At 42.3% G+C, this 23,415-nt stretch overlaps 2 protein-coding genes across 4 annotated transcripts in view; both read right to left on the bottom strand.

Moving 5' to 3' along the window:
- The window catches only part of PTPDC1 (protein tyrosine phosphatase domain containing 1), an 85,092-nt gene that overhangs the window by 35,001 nt on the left and 26,676 nt on the right, over window positions 1-23,415 (bottom strand). The gene's annotated exons all lie outside the window — the stretch shown is intronic.
- The window catches only part of BOD1 (biorientation of chromosomes in cell division 1), a 43,239-nt gene continuing 26,674 nt past the window's right edge, over window positions 6,851-23,415 (bottom strand). For 2 of the 3 annotated variants that reach the window (XM_069736759.1, XM_069736757.1), the window contains exons 2-3: window positions 13,784-13,877; window positions 6,851-7,543 (exon numbers count right to left, since the gene is read on the bottom strand). In XM_069736759.1, the coding sequence (XP_069592860.1) occupies window positions 6,996-7,508 (513 nt within the window). In that variant the 5' untranslated portion in view covers window positions 7,509-7,543; window positions 13,784-13,877 and the 3' untranslated portion in view covers window positions 6,851-6,995. The remainder of the gene's footprint in view (window positions 7,544-13,783; window positions 13,878-23,415) is intronic. The other variant, XM_069736758.1, reaches the window with a different exon arrangement.

Here is a 23,415-nt window from a genome sequence, read left to right as displayed (position 1 = left end):
TATCCGTAAGGATGGACTGACCGAACGTTTTCTGAGTGCTTGATAACCCATAACAAGAGACCATACCTGTAAACTTAACCATTCGAGTAGATAATAGCCATTCAGGCACAAAGACGAAATGTATTGACTTGAACAAGAGAAAAACGAAGGAAAAATTAAAACAAACAAAAAAAAACCACCCATCTAATTAATCACATTGACTTTTCTACGCACTGGTTTTACACCCGGCTAATTGTCAACAACACCAATAGATCATCTCAATAATATGTACCAGAAAAAAGCGATATCTAACATTCTCACCAAAGTTCACGCTTAGAAAACTGGTTAAAACAATGTAAACTTTATTTATACCAATAACAGCATCAATAAAAACACAAAATAATACATTTATAAATAGGGGAAAAGGATCAAGTACAGGAAAGGGCCGGCAGGTATGGCTGACAAGGTGGCTAGATTAACATCTGATACAACCCAGGGAAGTGTTAATCAGTATCACAAACAGAATGTATCAATAAACAAGCTCTAAAACACATTGAGTATATATATAATTTTTTTTTTTTTCACTAATCAGTTAATCCAAACTGCAGACGGTAGTGGTCAAGCATGGACGAAGCTTTCCATAGCGAAACGCGCGTCGGGTGTGGTGGGTCCCTGGCTATTGGCTTCCATTAGGTAATATACCTATATATATATGCTTGACCACTACTGTCTGCAGTTTGGATTAACTGATTAGTGAAAAAAAAAAAAATATATATATATATATGGAGGATTTGTGACGAGGCGCACAGAGGTCACGCCACTCGTCCGACGCTCCCGATTCATTTACAGTCATAAGCTTCTTCATGAATAAGGAGCATCTGATTGCAGCACACCACCTCATGAAGACAGGCGTGGGGAAAAAAAAGATAATATACTAAAATATTATTCAAAAATCATCCAGATAGGAGGTTTATACCAAAAAGAATAGTAAACTATATGGATCCCTAGGGAGAGGTCTATAGCTATTCTGATGTATTTAATAAGGAGGCTCCTGCGGGACGCTGCCTAATCTCTATGTAACCCAATACCGCGGACCTAGTCCTACAACTAACGCTCTAGAGCAGTATTTCCCAAACTCCAGTCCTCATGGACACCAACAGGTCATGTTTTCAGGATTTCCATAGTGCTGCACAAGTGAGGGAACTCCTGATACTTCCATCACCTGTGCAATACTATGGAAATCCTGAAAACATGACCTGTTGGAGTTTTGGAAACACTGCTCTAGAGTGTCCCACCCCGTTACGTATTGCAAAAATGGATCATTTGCTTCGCTTTTGCTTCTGAAGCCTACGTCCGATTACATGAGCAGTGTGCTTCTTTCGGAACTTCGTGCCAAATTCATCGTTTTCGATTTATTGAAGTCATTTTTCTGTTTGACCAAAACGTATGGAGAATAAGGCGCAAATACAAGGGTCACTAAAAAGGAGTAAATTACTCCCAAAACGCAGAGAAACAACAATGATGAAAGGTATTTGTGACTGGCGAACATGCTCGGCACTCGGTTGAGCATTGGGGTGCTCGATCAAGCAGTGTCGAATATCGCATGCCGCTCGAGTGCCTGGGTCTCCCGGACCGAAGCAGAGTATTCCCCTGCATAGAGCGCAGGGACTCATCTTTCCTTCGGACACTGTGCGAGTAGTAGCACTCCGGGAGTTGAAGAAAAGATATGCTCAAGTTTCACATTCACTTCCATTACGCTCGCTTGTCGTTTCGAGCACACCCGAGGTGCTCGAGCATTTCAATGCTCGACCAACACTTAAGGAGTTATGGCTCACTGTCAGTCACCGGATGTGCAGGGTGGGTTTACCATCATAGTGCTTATTGGCCACTGCACGATCATGTGACTGCGATATCAGAGAACTCCAAAGATTCGGTCTTTTTGCTATCTGTAACCCCAAACCCTTGATGAAGCCTAGTGAAACATGTCGGGGGAAGAAAAAAAAAAAAAAGTACAGCGTATTTCATAGGAATAAGTAGTACTATTCAGTGAAATTGGGCAATGTCTTGCCAGAGCTTCCATTAAAAATATATCTGAATAAAAATAGGATTTTCCTTAGGAATCCATTTTGGTATAATCCACCGATCTGGAGGAGTTTTTTCATTTTATAATGCACATTGATAATTTTTTTGGCCTGCCATTTTTAATTACGAAAATACGCAGAGAGAATGGTAATAGAGCAGCATGGGCAGAGCGGTAAATTAAAGGTATTAGTTGGTCTTCAGGCAAAAACTAAGCTCAGGTTTTGTACATTTGTTGCACCCATAATCCGATCCTCGTAATAGTCCTATTTAAATAGTATTTATACAACAGTACTAACATCAACAGTGCCCCTTGTAATATTACCACTGGCAGAACCGGTCATAATAACGGCAACCATTGCTCTGAATGGTCTGGTACAGCCAATGGGTGTAACAAAATCCCTAAATAAATCACAGCATAGTCCAATTCAATTAGGCCTCATTCAAGCGTCCGTTTTATACTATAGTTCCTTGGACTTATTCACTTAACCATGTTCTTTGGGGAGTGTGTCCATTAAATAAAAAAAAAGGTGAATTTTATTTTATACACACATGCACACCATGAAAGGAGGGAGGGGAGATGTCATCATTCATGTTGTGACTTCAGCACCATCGCCGATAAGACCATGGAATGGCCAGTACTGGATCCACGTAGGTGCCAGTGGGTAAGTATTGCTTTTATAATACACTGATCAAAAAAAATAAAGGGAACACTTAAAACAACAGAATAGAACTCCAAGTAAATCAAACTTCTGTGAAATCAAACTGTCCACTTAGGAAGCAACACTGATTGATAAACAATTTCACATGCTGTTGTGCAAATGGAATAGACAATAGATTATTATTGGCAATTATCAAGACACACTCAATAAAAGAGTGGTTCTGCAGGTGGGGACCACAGACCACATCTCAGTACCAATGCTTTGTGGCTGATGTTTTGGTCACTTTTGAATGTTGGTTGTGCTTTCACACGCGTGGTAGCATGAGACAGAATCTACAACCCACACAAGTGGCTCAGGTAGTGCAGCTCATCCAGGATGGCACATCAATGCGAGCTGTGGCAAGAAGGTTTGTTGTGTCTGTCAGCGTAGTGTCCAGAGGCTGGAGGCACTACCAGGAGACAGCCAAGTACACTAGGAGACGTGGAGGGGGCTGTAGGAGGGCAACAACCCAGCAGCAGGACTGCTACCTCAGGCTTTGTGCAAGGAGGAACAGGAGGAGCAATGCCAGAGCCCTGCAAAATGACCTCCAGCAGGCCACAAATGTGCATGTGTCTGCACAAATGGTTAGAAACCGACTCCATGGATTGGCAAATTCTCTACTGGTGCCATGTACCTATGAAAGCAGGTTGACACTAAGCACACGTGACAGACGTGAGTCTGGAGACGCCGTGGAGAGCGATCTGCTGCCTGCAACATCCTTCAGCATGACCGGTTTTGCCAGTGGGTCAGTATCAGTGTGGGGTGGCCGCACAGCCCTCCACGTGCTCGCCAGAGATAGCCTGATTGCCATTAGGTACCGAGATGAGATCCTCAGACCCCTTGTGAGACCATATGCTGGTGCGGTTCACCCTGTAATCCTCCTAATACAGGACAATGCCAGACCTCATGTGGCTGGAGTGTGTCAGCAGTTCCTGCAAGATGAAGGCATTAAAGCTACGGACTGGCCCGCCCGTTCCCCAGACCTGAATCCAATTGAACACATCTGGGACATCATGTCTTGCACCATCCAACGTCACGTGGCAACACATACTGTCCAGGAGTAGGGGGGATGGTTTAGTCCAGGTCTGGGAGGAGATCCCTCAGGAGACCATCCGCCGCCTCATCAGGAGCATGCCCAGGCGTTGTAGGGAGATTATACAGGCACGTGGAGGCCACACACACTACTGAGCATCATTTCCTTGTTTTGAGGCATTTCCACTGAAGTTGGATCAGCCTGTAACTTCATTTTCTACTTTGATTTTGAGCATCATTCCAACTCCAGACCTCCGTGGGATATTAGTTGTGATTTATGTTGATCATTTTTAGGTTTTATTGTTCTCAAAACATTCCACTATGTAATGAATAAAGATTTACAACTAGAATGTTTCATTCAGTGATATCTAGGATGTGGGATATTAGTGTTCCCTTTATTTTTTTGGGAGCAGTGTATATATTATACACACACACACTCTACATACATATACATACATATACCAAGCCACTGGTAAAATTGTAATTTTGTTTATACGACACCTTTAAGCTCATATATTAAAATAAACCCACTGATTACATCCTTAAGTCAGAATTGATTAATGTATAACATGGCGTATTTTAGGACCTTAATTCCTCCACCAGATAAGACGCACAATCCAATTGTACCGACACCAAATTCAGTCACGCGAAATTAAAGTGAATTATGGTAATTATCCAGTAAAAGAGATAAAAAGCAGCATTATGCCCTCATCTAAATAGGTAGCCAAGATAATTTTTTTTTTTAATGGGGTTGCCCACAATCACATCACATGCATCACAAGTGATCACAATTTTGCCAGGGGCACAGTATTTGGCTTACTCCAGCAGACCCATCGGGAATGAGTGAAGCGGCGAATAGTGATGAGTGAGTATACTCGTTGCTCAGGTTTTCCCCGAGCACGCTCGGGTGGTCACCGAGTATTTGTTAGTCCTCGGAGATTTAGTTTTTGTTGACACAGCTGCATGATTTACAGCTACTAGCCAGTCTGATTACATGTGGGGGTTGCCTGGTTGCTAGGGAATCCCCACATGTATTCAAGCTGTCTAGCAGCCGCAAATCATGCAGCTGAGGCAACGAAAACTAAATCTCCGAGCACATCCAAATCCTAGGAGACCACCAGAGCGTGCTTGGGAAAAACCCGAGCAACGAGTATACCCGCTCATCACTAGTGGCGAACATTCTAGGAGATAAAAAGTGTCCCGTTCTGGAACCCGGTGGCAGTCCTAAAGGGGTTTGATCTAAAGGTTATCACCTATCCTTGGCGCGTACATCCATGAGGGACATAACCGCAGCATAGATTGACAAGCTGAAAATATCAAGCCCAAAGCGATGGTCAATTTAGGCAGATTTTCTCCACTTCGTAGTAATGGTATTTTTTATAATCTCTTAAATCACAGAGCTGATAATGCGATATGCAGATTTTCTGCACAGATAATCCGATGTGCAACTGATTATGTGAAAATATGCCTAAGGGTATGTTCACACGTTCAGGATTTCCATCCTTTTTTTTTCAGGACTGTTTTTTTAAAAAACTGCAGCTCTTGGCAGAAAACGCAGGTCCTTTTTTTGGTCTTTTTTTGTCCTTTTTTGATGCGTTTTTTGATCCTTTTTTTTTATGCAGTTTTCTAACCCTAACCCTACCCCTATTCTAACCTTAGTGAAAAAAAAAAAAAATTCTTAATTTTTTTTATTGTCCCTACCAATGGGGGTGACAAAGTGGGGGGGGGGGGGGGTCATTTACTATTTTTTTATTTTGATCACTGAGATATAACCTATCTCAGTGATCAAAATGCACTTTGGAGCGAATCTGCCGGCCGGCAGATTCGGCGGGCGCACTGCGCATGCGCCCGCCATTTTGCAAGATGGCGGCGCCCAGGGAGAAGACGGCCGGACGGACACCGGGACGCCGGGTAAGTATAAGGGGGGGAGATTAGGGCATCGGCGCACTGGGGGGGGGGGGGGGGGCATCGGAGCACGGGGGGAGGGGCATCGGAGCACGGGGGCGGGATCGGAGCACGGGGGGGCAGCCACACTCCGCCCACGCACTTCCGCCCGCTCCCCCGCACTTCCTGCTGCAGTGGTTCTGCACATCAAATCGCAGTAAAACCCGCAGATATATTTTTGATCTGCGGGTTTTACTGCGGTTTTGACCTCACAATGGAGGTCTATGGGTGCAGAACCGCTGCGGTTCAGGAAAAAGAAGTGACATGCTCCTTTTTTGCCGCAGCTATTCTGCGCGGCTTTTTAAACGAAATTCCGGATCATGTGCACAGCAGTGACTGTTTTCCATAGGGTTACATTGTTATGTACCCTGCATGGAAAACAGCTGCGGAACCGCAGCGGCAAAACCGCTGCGGTTCCGCAGTAAAAAACGCACTGTGTGAACATGGCCTAAAGGTCCACGACAGGTTCTAATTGATCTTTCAACACTAAATCACAGCCTTTCCATTTCATCGGCGGGTCAGGGTCACGTCATCGGCGGGTCACCGCCTTTGTTACTGCCGACGTCATCAGCGGGTCAGGGTCACATCATCGGCGGGTCAGGGTCACGTCATCGCCTTTGTTACCGCTGACGTCATCGGCGGGTGAAGGTCACGTCAATGTCAATGTGTGCAAAATGAAAATTGCAAAAGAATGATTTTTATTATCAAAAGCCTTTATTTCCAGGCATGAAAAGAAAATCCACTGTAAAAGCCTACATCAACAACAAAAATACTTTATTCCAAATTTCAAAAGCAGCAAAAAAGATGTAAAAATAAAAATCAGAAATACAAGAGGAGCACACTTTGGCGATCTGAAATGGTGACACTTGTACATTCAATCGATACGTTAGGTAGTCTATTTTTACAAAGGCAAATCAAGAGAAAACATTATCTCAATTTTTCGTATCAAAGTAAAATATTGCCCCATGCAAAAAAGAAAGAAAAAAAAAAATGACTAGGCGGCCGAAAAGTTTATTTGACATCAGCGGTTACCGATGACCACCCTGTCCTACCTATAAATCAGAGATTACCCACCGATCCCAGACCATCTACAAAGTTCTCACGCTAGCAGGGATGAAGATCCCCGGTCTCCAACTCTTTAATTTTCCAGTTCTGCGCTTAAACTGATGTCATCTACTGAGCACCCCGCTACAGGTAGCTATGCATTGCTTATTGGCATTGCGAATTCTTATGTGAACTTTTTCATACATAGGAATTCCTCTAAGAGGCACTTTGGGAGGGCACATGGGGGTCTTGTTCCTCCGGCTCAGGAGGTGGCGGAGGCAGAGGCGGAACTAGCGCTACTTCCTCTTTTGTCTGAGACTCCAAATAATCATGTATGGCCTTTTCTATCTGTGGTCGGAATATGTGATTCATTTTCGGATCCACCACCTGCGAAATAATCCTATCAACTCCGGCTTCCAGCATTCCAGATTGAGTGACGCTTTGCCTCAGCCCGTTACGGAGCTGGTTTTTGTTCATTCCAGCGTTCCACTCCTGTTTGTCTAGATGGGTGGAGACAAAATTGTCCACTTTTTGGCGCAAGTTCTGGTACGCCGGCTTTGTGTCGACGTCGGCTAGGCAATCCCTTCGGAAACCGTCGAACAGCCCTCGACTCTTGAGTTGCTCCACGATTAATGCAACGAGGTGTGCGTCACCGGGAGGAAGAGAAGAAACATTTGTAATGCCTCCCACTGCAGAAGATCCACTTGTCCCGCTGCCGCTCTCCGCCATGGTCTCCTCCAACCCAGTCTGCTCTTGTATCGCACCTAGAAATAAGGAACACAGCATTACATTAGGGTTGCGGGAGGGGGCACACTATGCATGAGCAACTCACAAAAACGTTCAAAAAAACGAATGGAACCGAAACACTGAATATTTATTACATAGGGCTGATTCATATGTGGATTGTCCACTTTGGGTGGCTGGGGTCCTCCCTGTCTAAGGCCGTACTTCCCTGGGGGTCCCAGAAATAGCACGACCTGTGGCTTTTACAATGGGAGAGCAAACCTAACAGCAAATTATAAAATGCCTTACAACAGGATTTAGGGAATTAAGAGGTTCGTCTGTGGTTGGGAATTACTGGTGTAAAGTCTACGCTACATAGGCCACTAAAATGTCTGTTCAAACCAACCATGAGCGCTCGGTGCACCCTTGACATGGCTGAATAGTTCGCATCTACCTCTGACCACCTCCGGAAAATAAGTAGGTGCTCTTATCTCCTCTGCTACGTCAAGCTTGCACCGAGCACCAGTGCTTGGTTTGGTCAGTCAATTTGCATTAGAGTTAGTAAACCGCCTAGTTTCCACGTGACGTGCCACTGTGGGTCACACTGCCAGACGGAACAACTCTAGAGGGCAACAATAAAAACAAAGTGATACTCGCATTCGATATCTGATAAAACAGGGGTTTAATTTTCCATTTCCACTTTTCTTGAGAATGGAAGCCTCCTACTTTTTTGGCAACCCAGATTAAAAAATAAATAAAAATGGAGGACGAAGCGGTCACGAATAAGGCTACTTTCACACATCAGGTTTTCGCCGCCTGGCTCAATCTGGCTAAATTGCAAAAAAAAAACGTATCCTGCGAATGTTGCCGCCGGATCAGTTTTTTTCCCCCATAGACTTGCATTAGTGCCGGATGACCTTGCGTGTCGTCCGGTTTTCACCAGAACCGGCATATGTGCCGTTTTCGGTTTCTGGAAAAAACGTCCATAGCAACGTTTTTTGTCTCCGATGAAAATGTCGGAAGGGCTGGATCTGGCGCTTCCGGCTGTTTGCAAGAATGGAAGGCTATGGGAGCCAGAAGGTGCCGGATCCGGAAAACGACGGATTCCGGAGTCAGATTCCATTTTTTTTTTATTTTTTTTTTTTTAAACTGAGCATGCTTTAATTTTTTTTTTTATCCAATTTTCTGGATATGCTAATCGGATCCGTCGAAAAAAACGGATCCGTTGCATCAGTTTTTCACAATCCACGCCGGATCCGTTTTTGTCTAACATTCGCCGGATTGTGCCAGATGCAAAAAACCTGATGTGTGAAAGTAGCCTAATAGAAACACACAAGCTGTTAAAATCCCTAAAACTAGAATAGAGCGAGCCGCATTCATGCGCAACCATGTCTTCCTCTCTGGAGTACTGAAAGGAGGTCTGAGGGTGCCAAAAATGGCTAGGGGCCACAAAGTCTACCATCGCGGGCTGCAGATTCTGACCCCTGCTACATAGTGGTGATGCCGACATTGGGACACAGAGTCAGAGGATCAGTTTTAGGACTATGGCCAAATAACAAAAAAATAAAAAGACTAAAATGTATAGAAACTTAAAGAACTATCAATGGTGCTAGATATTAAAAGTTACAAAACGTCAACCTACGACATAATAGACATCGCACGGATCCCTGGAATCACTTATACGTATTCTATGCTTCGTGAAGCCGTTTCTGCCCTTCCTTCAGGACACAATTTAAATCTTGCAAAAATAGAAAAATAATGAAAAAATAATAGAAAATGTTCGTTCCTTCTAACTATAATTAAAAGGAAAAAAAAAAAAGTATACCCAAATTCTTAGGAAGGCTGTGTGGACAGAAAATAGAATTACAGGACCATGTTTTCGTACAGTACACCCTGCTCGCCATCATCTTTACAAAAGAACTTCCTTGTAATGCAGGCATATCTGTGCTACGACTAAAAAAAAAAAAAAAAAAAAAATCAAAAGATATATAGCGTAATAAAAAATAAATAAAAAAATATATAATAAATGAGTCGCGGTCACATATATTGTAAAAAGGGTCATCCATCTGGATGACGGACCTGTAACGTTGCATTTAGTACGAGGTTCGGAGCAGCAATGTCAGCTGGTTCCCCGGGGTATCAGAAGATGTAATCTGCCTCTGCTATACTTGTTTAAGTCATTAAAGTCCTTTAAGGAGTTTTCCACTAAAAGGAAATGAATACTCTATCCTAAGGATAGATCATCAAAGTGTGATCGATGGGGATCCAACATCCGACACCCCCATTGATCAACTGTTAGAACTCTGGCGTTGGCTGGCTATGGAGTGTATGGAGCGGAGCACCGCAGCGCCACACTGTTTAGTGGCTGCTTCCAGGTACTACAGATCAGCATCGGAACAATGAACAGGCACAGAGGCTGGCCAGATGCAGCAATCCGGCCATCTTCAGAGCAGTGCTTACAAGTTCGATAGCAAAGAGCTTGTAAGCACTGCGCTCCTTGCCTAAGAGACCGGCCACTGCTGATGGAACACAGTAGTGGCCGGTGACCTGGACACCATGCAGTAAACAAAATTAAAACCCCTCTGTTCTTAAATTAAAGATGAAGAGAAATTGCACAGGGAATTGGGAGACTTCTCTTCCCAGGCTGGAAAACCCCTAAAAACTTCCAAATCACTCTTTCTTAAATAAACCTAATAACCACACAACTGTACTCCTCTTAAAAGGAATGGGGTTGTCTGGGAGAGGGTTAAAACCACTGGGGAAAAAAAAAAAAAAAAAACGCTTGCAACCTGCAAAAACTAGACTCAACTGCTCATTTCTTTGCTCTGGGGTCTTGTTCCAAACAGACAACACCGCCGAGTGATTGATCAGCGATTGGCTGCAGCGGTCTCATGTGTAAGGTCAGCACATGGTAACTGCAGGACAATTGTAGAGGGTACACACACACCCTTCTCACAAAATTAGAGTATCATCCAAAAGTGATTTTCAGTTCTTCAATACAGAGTGAAACTCATTATATAGTGATCTATTTCACGCGTTTATTTCTGTTAATGTCGATGATTATGGCTTACGGCCAATAAAAATCTGTAAGCCATGATCATCAATATTAACAGAAAAACACTTGAAATAGATCACTCTGTAATGAATCTATACAACAAGGGATTCACTTTTTGTATTGCAGAGCTGAAATAAATGAACTTTTTCATGATATTCTAATTTTGTGAGACACCACATACAATCTGTCGCTCTCTCTCGCTCTCTATCTATATAACAAAAAGGGAAACAGCACAAAAAGATGTAAAAAATGGGACTTTAATGCCCTGTGGTGTGGCAACGTTTCGGATAAAAAAAAAAAATAATCCTTTCTCAAGCCTTTCTCTTCGGATCAGAGGCGGCGAGAGAGTGCACTGTCACTGTGCATACTGAACAGCGACAGGAATCTACTGAACATGTCGGAATTGACAATAGTCACTCTCAGTAGAGCGCCCATCTGAGAATTATGGTGAACGCCACAGTTTGCAATTTTTTTCTTCCCACTGCTGACCACTTTTGTGAAGAGGGGGGGAAAAAAAAAAAAAAAAAAAAAAAGAAGTGGTCAGGGTTACGCTCGTCTTGACAAATTTACGACGCACTGCAAGTCTATGCCAGATGATTTGATTTTCTGGCACATCAAGGGAATTACACCAGATTTATTAATAGTGTGTCCCTTTGGAAAATCAGGAACATCTCATGTGCACATAGTCAATAAATCCCCCAAACTCTGTATTGATCACATTTCCCATTGTTCGCAGCCAGCATGTTCCTTGACTGACAGGTCTCGCTCTTTTTACAAGAGCCAGAAGAGGGTTCAAACAGGTTGGTAGGTAAGGTGCCCTGAACTGTTTGGCCACGCCGAGTGTCCACAGAGCGCCGCTGCTTTGTTTGAACAGTCATTTTGTACTGAAAGACTCCCATTAAATATGTTCCTAAAGTTAGCTGTCAAAACTAAATTATTTTTTAGAGCCAGAGTCTAGATACAAGAATAATTTAGGAGCGTTCACTGGCTCTAACCCCCATCACTACAGTGCAGGCCATAGCCGTGGTCTCCTTCAGGTTGTCAATCCATGCGACGGAACGTCCCGTTGCAATGAAATCCCTGCTCTGGTCAATCCCAGACTTCAGCGGTCAGATGATCGAAATATAAAGCTGCCATTACTTCCAACATCAAATGAACGCTGAAGTTTTTTTGCTGCAAATTTCCAGAAAAGTGGCAAAAACAAGGTGAATTTAGGATATGTACACAACGTATTTTTCAAAGGGGGATTCAAGGTGCCGCCAACAAAAAGACATCATGCACAGCAATGTCAAAACGGCATTACTGCGCACATGTTGCGTCACTTCTTAAATCCAGTCTCATGGCTTCCACTGGGAAACTGTCCACTCCCAATACTGAGAGCATAGACCAAAAAACACTGGTGACAACCACTGCAAGAATAATGGCGGGGCTGCAGGAGAAACCACATTAGGAAAAGGTTTTTCTTGAAGCTGCATCACTCGGGAAAACGCGGCGCTTGAATCTAATAGATGCCATGTGCACATACCAAAATAACTTTTTAGAGAACTGAAGCAAAAAAACAAACCTCCTTCATTCGGAATGGAACTATTTTTGCGAACTTTGAAAATTGGGCAACCCCTTTAATTAGGCTATTCAGCCTCAGGCTACATGTCTGCAGTCACTCTAGGCGACTGCAGACTTGTGAATCCTTACAGCGCATACTGCATACTGTGAACATTTTCTGGTGCCGGGAGAGAGTGATCAAGTGATCGCAAATATGCGATTTGCATACTTCCGATCACATGCCAACTAGACTGTCCGGTCTCACCTAACACATTGCATTGAGAGAGGCCCCACAAGTCTAGTCGGCATGTGACCACATTGATTTGCATACTTCCGATCACATGCCAACTAGACTGTCCGGTCTCACCTAACACACTTGCATTGAGAGAGGCCCCACAAGTCTAGTCGGCATGTGACCACATTGATTTGCATACTTCCGATCACATGCCATCTAGACTGTCCGGTCTCACCTAACACACTTGCATTGAGAAAGGCCCCACAAGTCTAGTCGGCATGTGACCACATTGATTTGCATACTTCCGATCACATGCCAACTAGACTGTCCGATCTCACCTAACACACTTGCATTGAGAGAGGCCCCACAAGTCTAGTCGGCATGTGACCACATTGATTTGCATACTTCCGATCACATGCCAACTAGACTGTCCGGTCTCACCTAACACATTTGCATTGAGAGAGGCCCCACAAGTCTAGTCGGCATGTGACCACATTGATTTGCATACTTCCGATCACATGCCAACTAGACTGTCCGGTCTCACCTAACACATTTGCATTGAGAGAGGCCCCACAAGTCTAGTCGGCATGTGACCACATATATGCAAGTCACATACTTGCAGTCACGGGGCCGGCACCAGAAGAATCCCCACAGAACGCAGTACAGGCAAGGTGAGGATTCACAAGTCTGCAGTCACATAGGCTACAAGTCTGCAGTGACTCACACTGGACAACCCCTTTAAGGTTTCTGTATTTTGGTCATTACCATCCATGAACAGCGATTTTGCCGCTTTAATTTGTTCTATGTACAATCCAGAATCTTTAGTGCGTGACTCCTCGGAAAATTTTGGCAGCTAAGAAAGTGGCACTGATTTTCCTTCGTAGGAGAATATTAAGGTTACAGAAATGGTTGGAATTTTTTTTTGCTATTTTCAAGCCACCCTAGATATTTTCCACCATAGTGAAGTGCTCCATCAAGAGCTCTGTTGTGGCTCATTCAGACGTCAGCGTTTTTTTGTTTTGTTTTTTTTGTATGCAAAAAAAGAACCGATTTTCATCAGTTTTTTTGGATCAGCTTTTCATCAGTTTGTTGATTTGAAGTATCAGGTTTTTTGTGTATAAGGTTTCTGAAGCTTCTGTCAAATATAAAAAATTGGACGGCTCACCGCTGGCACCCAAGAACCGTAGATTTTTTTTTTTTTGTCATGTATCCCTAGACTCACATTGAAGAGCTTGATCCATGACTCGGATCTAAACCGGACAGGTCCTCGCGTTATGGCGTTCCGCAGAAAATCCACGGTTATGTGAACAGCCCCATAACAGGTACGAGTTCTATCCGTGAAAAATTGAGGTCTGAATGAGCCCTAGATCTTTGCCAGGATTGAGGGGTCAAAACACCAAAATAAAACTTGTACAGTTTTAAACACAGAAAAGTGACTTGACTACTCACCGGTACATAAAGCGTGGCTCCAGCACCGAAATCCGAGTGCAAGACGGGCTCAGCGTCCCTATAAACTGAGCGCTCCGAGGAGGATGGCTGAAATCTGGAAGAAAGTGGGGACACATGACTGCAAGGAAGCAGCACCCACAGCCCTGGTGCACAGGAGGCAATCGCTTGTTTGCGGAAATCTAATTCATGTATCGGCGATTCGAGAGAGGGGTCAACAGGAAAAAAAAAAACAAAACACCAAAATCTTAGCTTGATGGAAGATCCGGTGAAGGGAAAAGGCTTGAAATATTGGTGACGGCAAATATAGAAGCTGCTGAGCACTCATTACGACAATTGGGCTAGCGCGCTTACGTTCCGGCTTTAGGACCCATTCATGTTCCCAATTTTACCAACACCCCTGTTTATAGCTGTTGACCCCAACTTTTCCAACCTTATGGTGGAGTCGGCAACTGGCGCGTGTAAATATGCAAGCAAATCGCGTTTGTTTTAGCAAATGGCGGCACAATGCAGTTTTCAATGGGTCTTTAAGGCATATTGAATGACCTTCTCTTATGGGAACCGCTCTATAAACAGGCGACTCTTCTGGTGCAGTCTGCCGTGCGTCACGTTTGGTGACATTTCCGGTGCCAAAAATGAGAAAATCCAGCAGCGATCAGCTAAACACCATCGATTTGCCAAGGCGCTGGCTTGTTGAGCCAACTTTACTGCAAACTTTTCAAGTATAGAAAACTCTTAATGGAAAGAGTAAAGCAAATTGTGTTTTAACAACTTAGGGCTCGTTCAGACGGTGGCGATTTTTCTAGTTTGCCAAAAACATTCCGATTTTCAGCAGCGCTTTCGATCGAGTTTTCAGTAGCGTTTTAGCGTGCGAGTTTGTACCATCAATGTTTTCTCGTATGGAAAATGAATCGCGAAGCTTCTCTCACCAATTAGGGATTGTTCATACACTTAGTTTTTGCCCGCATGAGGGGGGAAGGAAAAAAAAAAAAAAAAAAAAAAAAAACACGCAGCGCTTTACCGTACCAGGAAAAAAAAAGTGAATGAGATTTGTGAAGTTTCATCCAGGCGCTGCTTATTTTTTCCTTGCAGATTTGAACCAAAGTGTCAATTATTTCAGCGTTGTTATTCTTCATTTCAAATGAATGGGAAAATAAAATAAAGTCAGTAAACGCGCAGATTTTCCTAATTTTTTTTTTTATACCGTAATTCATGAGCAATACCGGACGGCCCAATAGGACCCGGTATATGTACGGGAAAAGAATTTAACCCCTTCCCATCCAAGCTTTTTTTTCTACATTTTAGTTTACATTTTTTTCCTCCCCCTTCTTCCAAGTGCAATTAGGCGATGTGCACACATTCAGTATTTTTCGGCCGTTTTTCACGGAAAAAAAACTGCAAAAAAAAAAAAAAAAAAAGCATACATAAGCATCCCATCATTTTTAATGCATTCCACAATTTTTGTGCACATGCTGCGTTTTTTTTTTTCCACAAAAAAAACGCAGCATGTTCATTAATTTTGCGTTTTTTTCGCCGCTATATTATTGCATTGGGAAGATCTGGGGAAAAAAAAACGCGAAAAATCCGCAAAAATAAAAAAATAGAAAACACGTGGATTTCCTGCAGAAAAAGTCTGGTTTTCTTCAGGAAAATTCTGCAGACTTTCCTGAACGTGTGCACATAGCCTTAGGGCATGTAAAAACGTCAGGAATCTTTGCAGAAATTTTCTGACAAAAAAAACTGACTTTCCGCAGGAAATCCGCACGCATATTTTTTTCACGTTCTCGTTTTTTTTGTGTGAATTTTTCGCGTTTATTTCCAGAGCTTCCCCAATTGAATAATAGAGGGAAAAACGAAAAAAATCCGCAAAATTAATGAACATGCTGCATTTTTTCCGCAATGGGTTTTTTGTGTGGAAAAAAACGCAACATGTGCACAAAAATTGCGGATGCGTTTTTATCGCGAAAAAAAAAACGCAAAAAATCCGGAACATGTGCACATAGCCTTAAGGTTCTTTTTTTTGTTTTTTGCAGAATTACTTGTAGTTTTGCATGAAACCAAACATTTCACCGTATAATGAAAATAGGTTGAAATCATAAATAATAATAATAAATAAATAAAAATTCCGCCATTTGTTGTTTGTGGTTGATTTTTACTGTCGTGTGATCGATATCACCTGGTAACATGATTTTCCGGGTATTGGTGTATATGTATATAATTTTTAATTTATTGCTTTCTCTATTGGATTTCAAAAATAAAAAGTTTGTGTCGCTTTTTTTTTTTGATGGCTTTGAGAGATTTTATGAGCAAAAAAATAAATAAAATCTGGCGTACTTTCAATATGGCTTTTTCAGTATGGGTTGATTAAGGTTAGATCTTCATGGATCAGACTTATGGATATTGAAAATAAAGAAATAAACTAAAGTTATTGCAAATTTGGAAAAGGAGGTGGAGGTAATTTTAAATATAAAAAAATAAAAATAAAAACTACTTTTTAAATATTTTTCTAGATCCTCTAGCTTAGCAATTTATCACTTATCCACAGGACTTCGAAAAAGGGGCTCAGAAATCTCCCCCGTTTGAATAGAGCGGTAGTCACCCATGCACGTCACCGCTCCATGTGATTTTTTTTTTCTTGTCTTTGAATTTTTGCCTTTACATTTTATTTTTTATCTTGAAACATTGGCGCATTTCATAAAAAAAAATAAAAAAATACATGGCTGCAAGAAGGCTTCCGATGTCGGATTCATGCTTCCCGTGGATCAGGCACCATGAATGTACTTCTCAGGGTCCCTTTAACACAGATAAAGAGGATTTGTGGATGATCCGCGCTGCTGGTCAACAGTATAATAGATCCAAGTTCACACAGGAGGCATCAGCGGAATTTCTTTACTTAGTCGACGCGTTTCGAGGTACTACTGACTTCATCAGGACAAAAAGAATAAACATCCATTTTCCTCCTGGTTTCCTAAAGGTTCCCTTTAACAACATTTTAATACATATTTATTACCCGGTTTTGCCGTTCGTTACTTTTATGCAGTCATGGAAATTGTCGACACCTAAATTGTCTGACTTGCATTCGACACGTGTTCATTTTTTTTTTTTTTTTTTTTTTTTTTTTTTTTATAAAGGACCAGATGAGAAAACTGAATCGGATTTGTCCCAACTGGTCTTAATATTAAAGGGAATCTGTCACTAGATTTTTGTTATGTAATCTAAGAGCAGCTTAATATAGGGGCTGAGACCCGGATTCCAGCAATATGTCACTTACTGGGCTGCTTGTTGTTGTTTCAATAAAAATCAGTGTTTGATCAGCAGGAGATTATCACTGCAGGACTGGGTGTCCTGTGCCTCCTAGTCAACTTCTGTGTATAAACACACACTCGCCAATTATTGGTAGCTTCCTGTGTACACTGTGCATAGGCAGAAAGTTGCCAATCAGTGGTGGGGGTTGGGTTAGCATTCAGAGCTCTGCAGCAGTGAAAACTAGGATGGTACACATCGCTGGAAGCAGGATCTCAGATTACATAGCAAAAACCTGCTGACAGAATCCCTTTAATATGTTGTCGTTACCTGGCACAATACATGCATATTGCTAGCTGTAGTGGATGAGCGTATAATTAGAGCCAAACTCTCCAAGGAAACGTCTACATCTAATGACAGTATTATTATATAGCAGAGCGTTCACATGAGACCCTCGGCTGAGACGATGGTGGAAGTAATCAGAGCCAACAAAAGGCAACAAGTAGGCAAACAAAACAGCTAAAAGTCAGAAAAATATTCAACAGCATTAGTCTAGGAGTATACCTACCACATATGGGGTACACAGGAGCCCATTACCATGATACAAGGTGGGTACATCACTGAGCTGCTCTGCTGATTACATCTAGAGCACACCTACTACATATATGGGGTACACAGGAGCCCATTTACCATGATACAAGGTGGGTACATCACTGAGCTGCTCTGCTGATTACATCTAGAGCACACCTACTACATATATGGGGTACACAGGAGCCCATTTACCATGATACAAGGTGGGCACATCACTGAGCTGCTCTACTGATTACATCTAGAGCAGGGGTGGGGAATTGTTTTTCTACCAAGGGCCATTTGGATATTTATACCATCCTTCGGGAGCCATACAAACTCCACCCACAAAGTACATCCTGACTGGCACTGGTGTCAGGACGTAATCTTTCATTGCATGCCCTTCAGTGTTCAGTAGTGAACACTGCGTGTGTGTGCGTGCGCGCTAACAGAGCAAGAAGAAATTAATGAGCTGGTTGTAATCAAAATATACCTCCATGCCCAAGAATGTGGTCCCTGAGAATCTGCCCGGGGGCCTGATAAAAGGTCATCGAGGGCCGTAAATGGCCCTGGGGCCTGAGGTTCCCCACCCCTGATCTAGAGTATACCTACTACATATACGGGTTACACAGGGGCCCATTTACCATGATACAAGGTGGGCACATCACTGAGCTGCTCTGCTGATCACATTTAGAACATACCTACTACATATACGGGGTACACAGGGGCCCATTTACCATAATACAAGGTGAGCACATCCCCGAGCTGCTCTGCTGATTACATCTAGGAGTATACCTACCTCATATATGGGGTAGACAGGGGCCATTTACCATGATATAAGGTGGGCACATCACTGAGCTGCTCTGCCGATTACATCTAGACCATACCACCTACATATACGGGGTACACAGGGACCCATTTACCACGATACAAGGTGGTTACATCACTGTGCTGCTCTGCTGACTACATCTAGAGCATACCTACTACATATACAGGGTACACAGAGGCCCATTTACCATGATACAAGGTGGACACATCACTGAGCTGTAACTGTTGGTCTTTGTATACTGCTTATCATTCATCCATCAAAAAGGTCAAATGTGCCTACTCTACCATCTTGGCATTCACAACTATGGAAATCTATTAACCTTAAAGGGAACCTGTCACTCCGTTTTTTTGCGATGAGATAAAAATAAGGTTCAATAGGGTCTGAGCTCAGCTTTACTTCAGTACTTTTCATATCCCCCGATTCCCCACCTTTGCTGAGAAAATACCCTAGTAATCTCTCTGTTTTCGCAAGTGAATCACCCCGGTCCGATGGGCAGGGCCTAATCGCTGTCTCTCCCCCAGCTCCTCGGCGTGTCAGACGTAAGTAGATATGTGAACAGCACAGATCGCGGTCAGTTTCTGCGCCTGCGCATTGAATTAGCATCTCGCGCGTGCGCAGTATGCTTTGCCCAACTGTGGGCAAAGCATGAAATCATTATTGCACGTGTGCCGGCTTTTGACCCTATGCTCTGTGCCCCGGAAGCATAGAAAGACTTCCGGGGCAGAGGATGTCAAGGAAAATGCTGGCACATACGCAATAATGAGTTGAAAGCTTTGCCCACTGTTGGGCAAAACATACTGCGCACGCACGAGACGCCACTAGAATGCCCCTTGAGAATCGGCAATTAGGCCCCGCCCATCGGTCTGGGGTGATTGACATACAAAAACGGAGAGATTACTAAGGTATTTTCTCAGCAAAGGTGAGGAATCGGGGGATATGAAAGGTACTGATGTAAAGCAGAGCTCAGGTCCTATTGAACTATATTTTTATCTCATAATGAAAAAAAAAAAAAAAAAAAAATCGGGGTGACAGGCTTCCTTTAAAAGGGATTGTCCACTTTTTTTTTTTTACCAAATGCATTTATTTGGTGGGCTAGAAAATATTTTTTTTTTCCAATGGGCCTTATTTATAAATTTTGCATCATTTTACAATTACAGGCTCTTTGTTTCCCTGCACATCCAGCTTGATTTGGTCTGGGGTCATAAATCAGCAAAATGAGAGATAAAGAATAACAAACTCCCACTCAGACCATCATAGGGAGGTCACTGACGAATCCTCCGTTAACTCATTCTGCCGTCCGCAATAGACCGTGCGGTAGAGGCTATAGAAGGCAAACTATGGAAAATTTTATTACAAAATACTGCCGCATTTCAAAGAAGACATACTTTGCCGGGGGAACACGTGTCTCAGATAACTAGTCCACCGGTGGAACGCGTGTCTCAGATAACTAGTCCAAGAGGTAGGTGGTCTTCCCGCCCCCCGGATTCCCTTGACTGGCAGGTCTCTCTATACACACAGAGGAAAGGTCCTGTCAGTAATGAGGAGCAGAGTGAGGAGGAGCTGCCTTGGACTAGTCATCTGAGACGCACAGTCCTCGGCAACTCTTCAAAGTATGATTTCCCTGAAACGTGTGAAAATTTCAGAATAAACCATACCGTACACCAGTGTTCCCCAACTCCACTCCTCAAGAGCCACCAACAGGTCAAGTTTTCAGGATTTCCTGAAACCTGTGCAATACTAAGGAAATCCTGAAAACATGACCCGTCGGTGGCTCTTGAGGACCGGAGTTGGGGGACAATGCCGTACATTGATGCAATAACTCAGCCAGTGTTCGATTCATGGTTCGGGGAACATATCATGACAGGTTCTCCCTTCGCGACTACCAATGGAGGTGGTTGAACAAGACCATGGTCAGTGCCCCACCGATGCCACAACCACAGGACAAGGGAGTATGAAACATCACCTCAAAAGATCACACGAAGAAGCCGAGACCGTCCAACACTTAGAGCAGCTTGTTACAATATCCAGCTTCTGTCATGATCCTCTTATCTCCAACTTAGGGATCTAGCCTAATGAGCAGACCTTGATCCAAGCTTTTACTACACGAATTTCTGCAAGGCGAAGAACATAGACCTTGTATACACTATTATATATACTAAGAAGCACATCGCATGAAAGGCAGACGGCACATTGCCTAATCAACCGGAGAACCTGGTCTACGACCACCATCCATCACATCCAAACTTCACCAAGGAGAAGTACGAACACAGAACTGAAGGATCAGGGGTATGTTGTCAGTCATCCTCACACATCCCCCCCTCCAGATAAATGTGAAACTGCTTTAATGGAGAAACAAAACACACACACAAAAACAAACACAAAAACAAACCCGAATGTGAAGGACTTAAAAACAAAAAAAAAAAAAACATACGGTAATAAATATTATGCAATCTCTAAAATCAAAGTGTGAAAACAAGACATTCAAAGCCTCATTTGTAGTAAAGATCTGAATGACAATTTTTTTGCACCGCATGAAAGAAAAATTACAGCGGAAAAAGTGCAAACTGATCTCCACCGTGGGGTTCATGTAGATTAAATATTGCACCATTCTTATGGATTCCATTTTTCATTCACAATATAGTAAGATGGTTTCACTTCCGTTTTTGACTTTTTTTTCAGTATTGATACGGTTTTTGGCCCATATATGTCAATAGGTTAAAAGAGGCTGCCAAGCTCTGCAGGACATAAAAAAAAAATATAAATTATATATATATATATATATATATATATATATATATATATATATATATATATATATACACATACACATACACACACACACGGTTAGGTCCATATATATTTGGACGGACACAACATTTTTCTAATTTTGGTTATAGACATTACCACAATGAATTTTAAGCAAAACAATTCAGATGCAGCTGAAGTTCAGACTTTCAGCTTTCATTTGAGGGTATCCACATTAAAATTGGATGAAGGGTTTAGGAGTTTCAGCTCCTTTACATGTGCCACCCTGTTTTTAAAGGGACCAAAAGTAATTGGACAATTGACTCCAAGGCTATTTCATGGACAGGTGTGGGCAATCCCTTCGTTATTTCATTCTCAATTAAGCAGATAAAAGGCCTGGAGTTGATTTGAGGTGTGGTGCTGCATTTGGAAGGTTTTGCTGTGAAGTAAACATGAGGTCAAAGGAGCTCTCCGTATAGGTGAAACAAGCCATCCTTAAGCTGTGAAAACAGAAAAAAAACCATCCGAGAAATTCCTACAATATTAGGAGTGGCAAAATCTACAGTTTGGTACATCCTGAGAAAGAAAGAAAGCACTGGTGAACTCATCAATGCAAAAAGACCTGGGCGGCCACAGAAGACAACAGTGGTGGATGATCGCAGAATAATCTCCAGGGTGAAGAGAAAACCCCTTCACAACAGCCGACCAAGTGACCAACACTCTCCAGGAGGTCGGCGGATCAATATCCAAATCTACCTTAAAGAGAAGACTGCATGAAAGTAAATACAGAGGGTTCACTGCACGGTGCAAGCTACTCATAAGCATCAAGAATAAAAAGGCTAGACTGGACTTTACTAAAAAACATCTGAAAAAGCCAGCACAGTTCTGGAAGAACATTCTTTGGACACATGAAACCAAGATCAACCTCTACCAGAATGATGGAAAGAGAAAAGTATGGTGAAGGCGTGGTACAGCTCATGATCCAAAGCATACCACATCAACTGTACAACACGGCGGAGGCAGTGTGATGACTTGGGCATGCATGGCTGCCAGTGGCACTGGGTCACTAGTGTTTATTGATGATGTGACACAGGACAGAAGCAGCTGAATGACTTCTGAGGTATTCAGAGCCGCCATACTGTGTGCTCAGATCCAGCCAACTGCAGCCAAACTGATTGGTCGTCGTTTCATACTACAGACGGACAATGACCCAAAACATAAAGCCAAAGCAACCCAGGAGTTTATTAAAGCAAAGAAGTGGAATATTCTTGAATGGCCAAGTCAGTCATCTGATCTCAACCCAATTTAGCAGCATTTCACTTGTTAAAGACTAAACTTCAGACAGAAAGGCCCACAAACAAACAGCAACTGATAACCACCACATTGACGGCCTGGCAGAGCATCAAAAAGGAGGAAACACAGCGTCTGGTGATGTCCATGAGTTCAAGACTTCAGGCAGTCATTGCCAACAAAAAGTTTTCAACCAAATACTAAAAATGAACATTTTATTTAAAATTATTTAATCTGTCCAATTACTTTCGGTCTCTTTAAAAACAGGGTGGCACATGTTAAGGAGCTGAAACTCCTAAACCCTTCATCCAATTTTAATGTGGATAACCTCAAATGAAAGCTGAAAGTCTGAACTTCAACTGCATCTGAATTGTTTTGTTTAAAATTAATTGTGGTAATGTCTATAACCAAAATTAGAAAAATGTTGTCTCTGTCCAAATATATATGGACCTAACTGTATATATACATACATATATATACATACACATAATATATATATATATATATATATATATATATATATATATATATATATGTATATGTATATGTATATGTATATGTATATGTATATGTATATATGTATATATGTATATGTATATATATATATATATATATATATATATATATATATATATATATATATATATATATATATATATATACACACACACACATATACATACATGTATTAAGCTAAAAGTCACTTTTAAAATTGGATTTCATTAAAATAAAATGTGCACGGATTTGCTTTGATCGGCTTTGCTTCTCAGGATATTCAGCCGATGTGTCTGTGATGATATATCAGCTAAGAACTCAAAAAAGACCGATCCAATTTAGAAACTCTCCTATTGGACCATCAGAAGGAGCTCACTGATGGATACTCCGTTAACCCATTCTGCATCCAGCAATAGAAAGTGAAACACAGAGGCTATATAGAAGGCAGACCGTAAAGGTTGTAAAG

This window comes from Ranitomeya imitator, chromosome 8 (genome assembly GCF_032444005.1).
Source record: "Ranitomeya imitator isolate aRanImi1 chromosome 8, aRanImi1.pri, whole genome shotgun sequence".
NCBI lineage: Eukaryota > Metazoa > Chordata > Amphibia > Anura > Dendrobatidae > Ranitomeya > Ranitomeya imitator.
The sequence above is the reverse complement of the archived record's forward strand: the minus strand, read 5'-3'. Positions and strand labels throughout refer to the sequence as shown.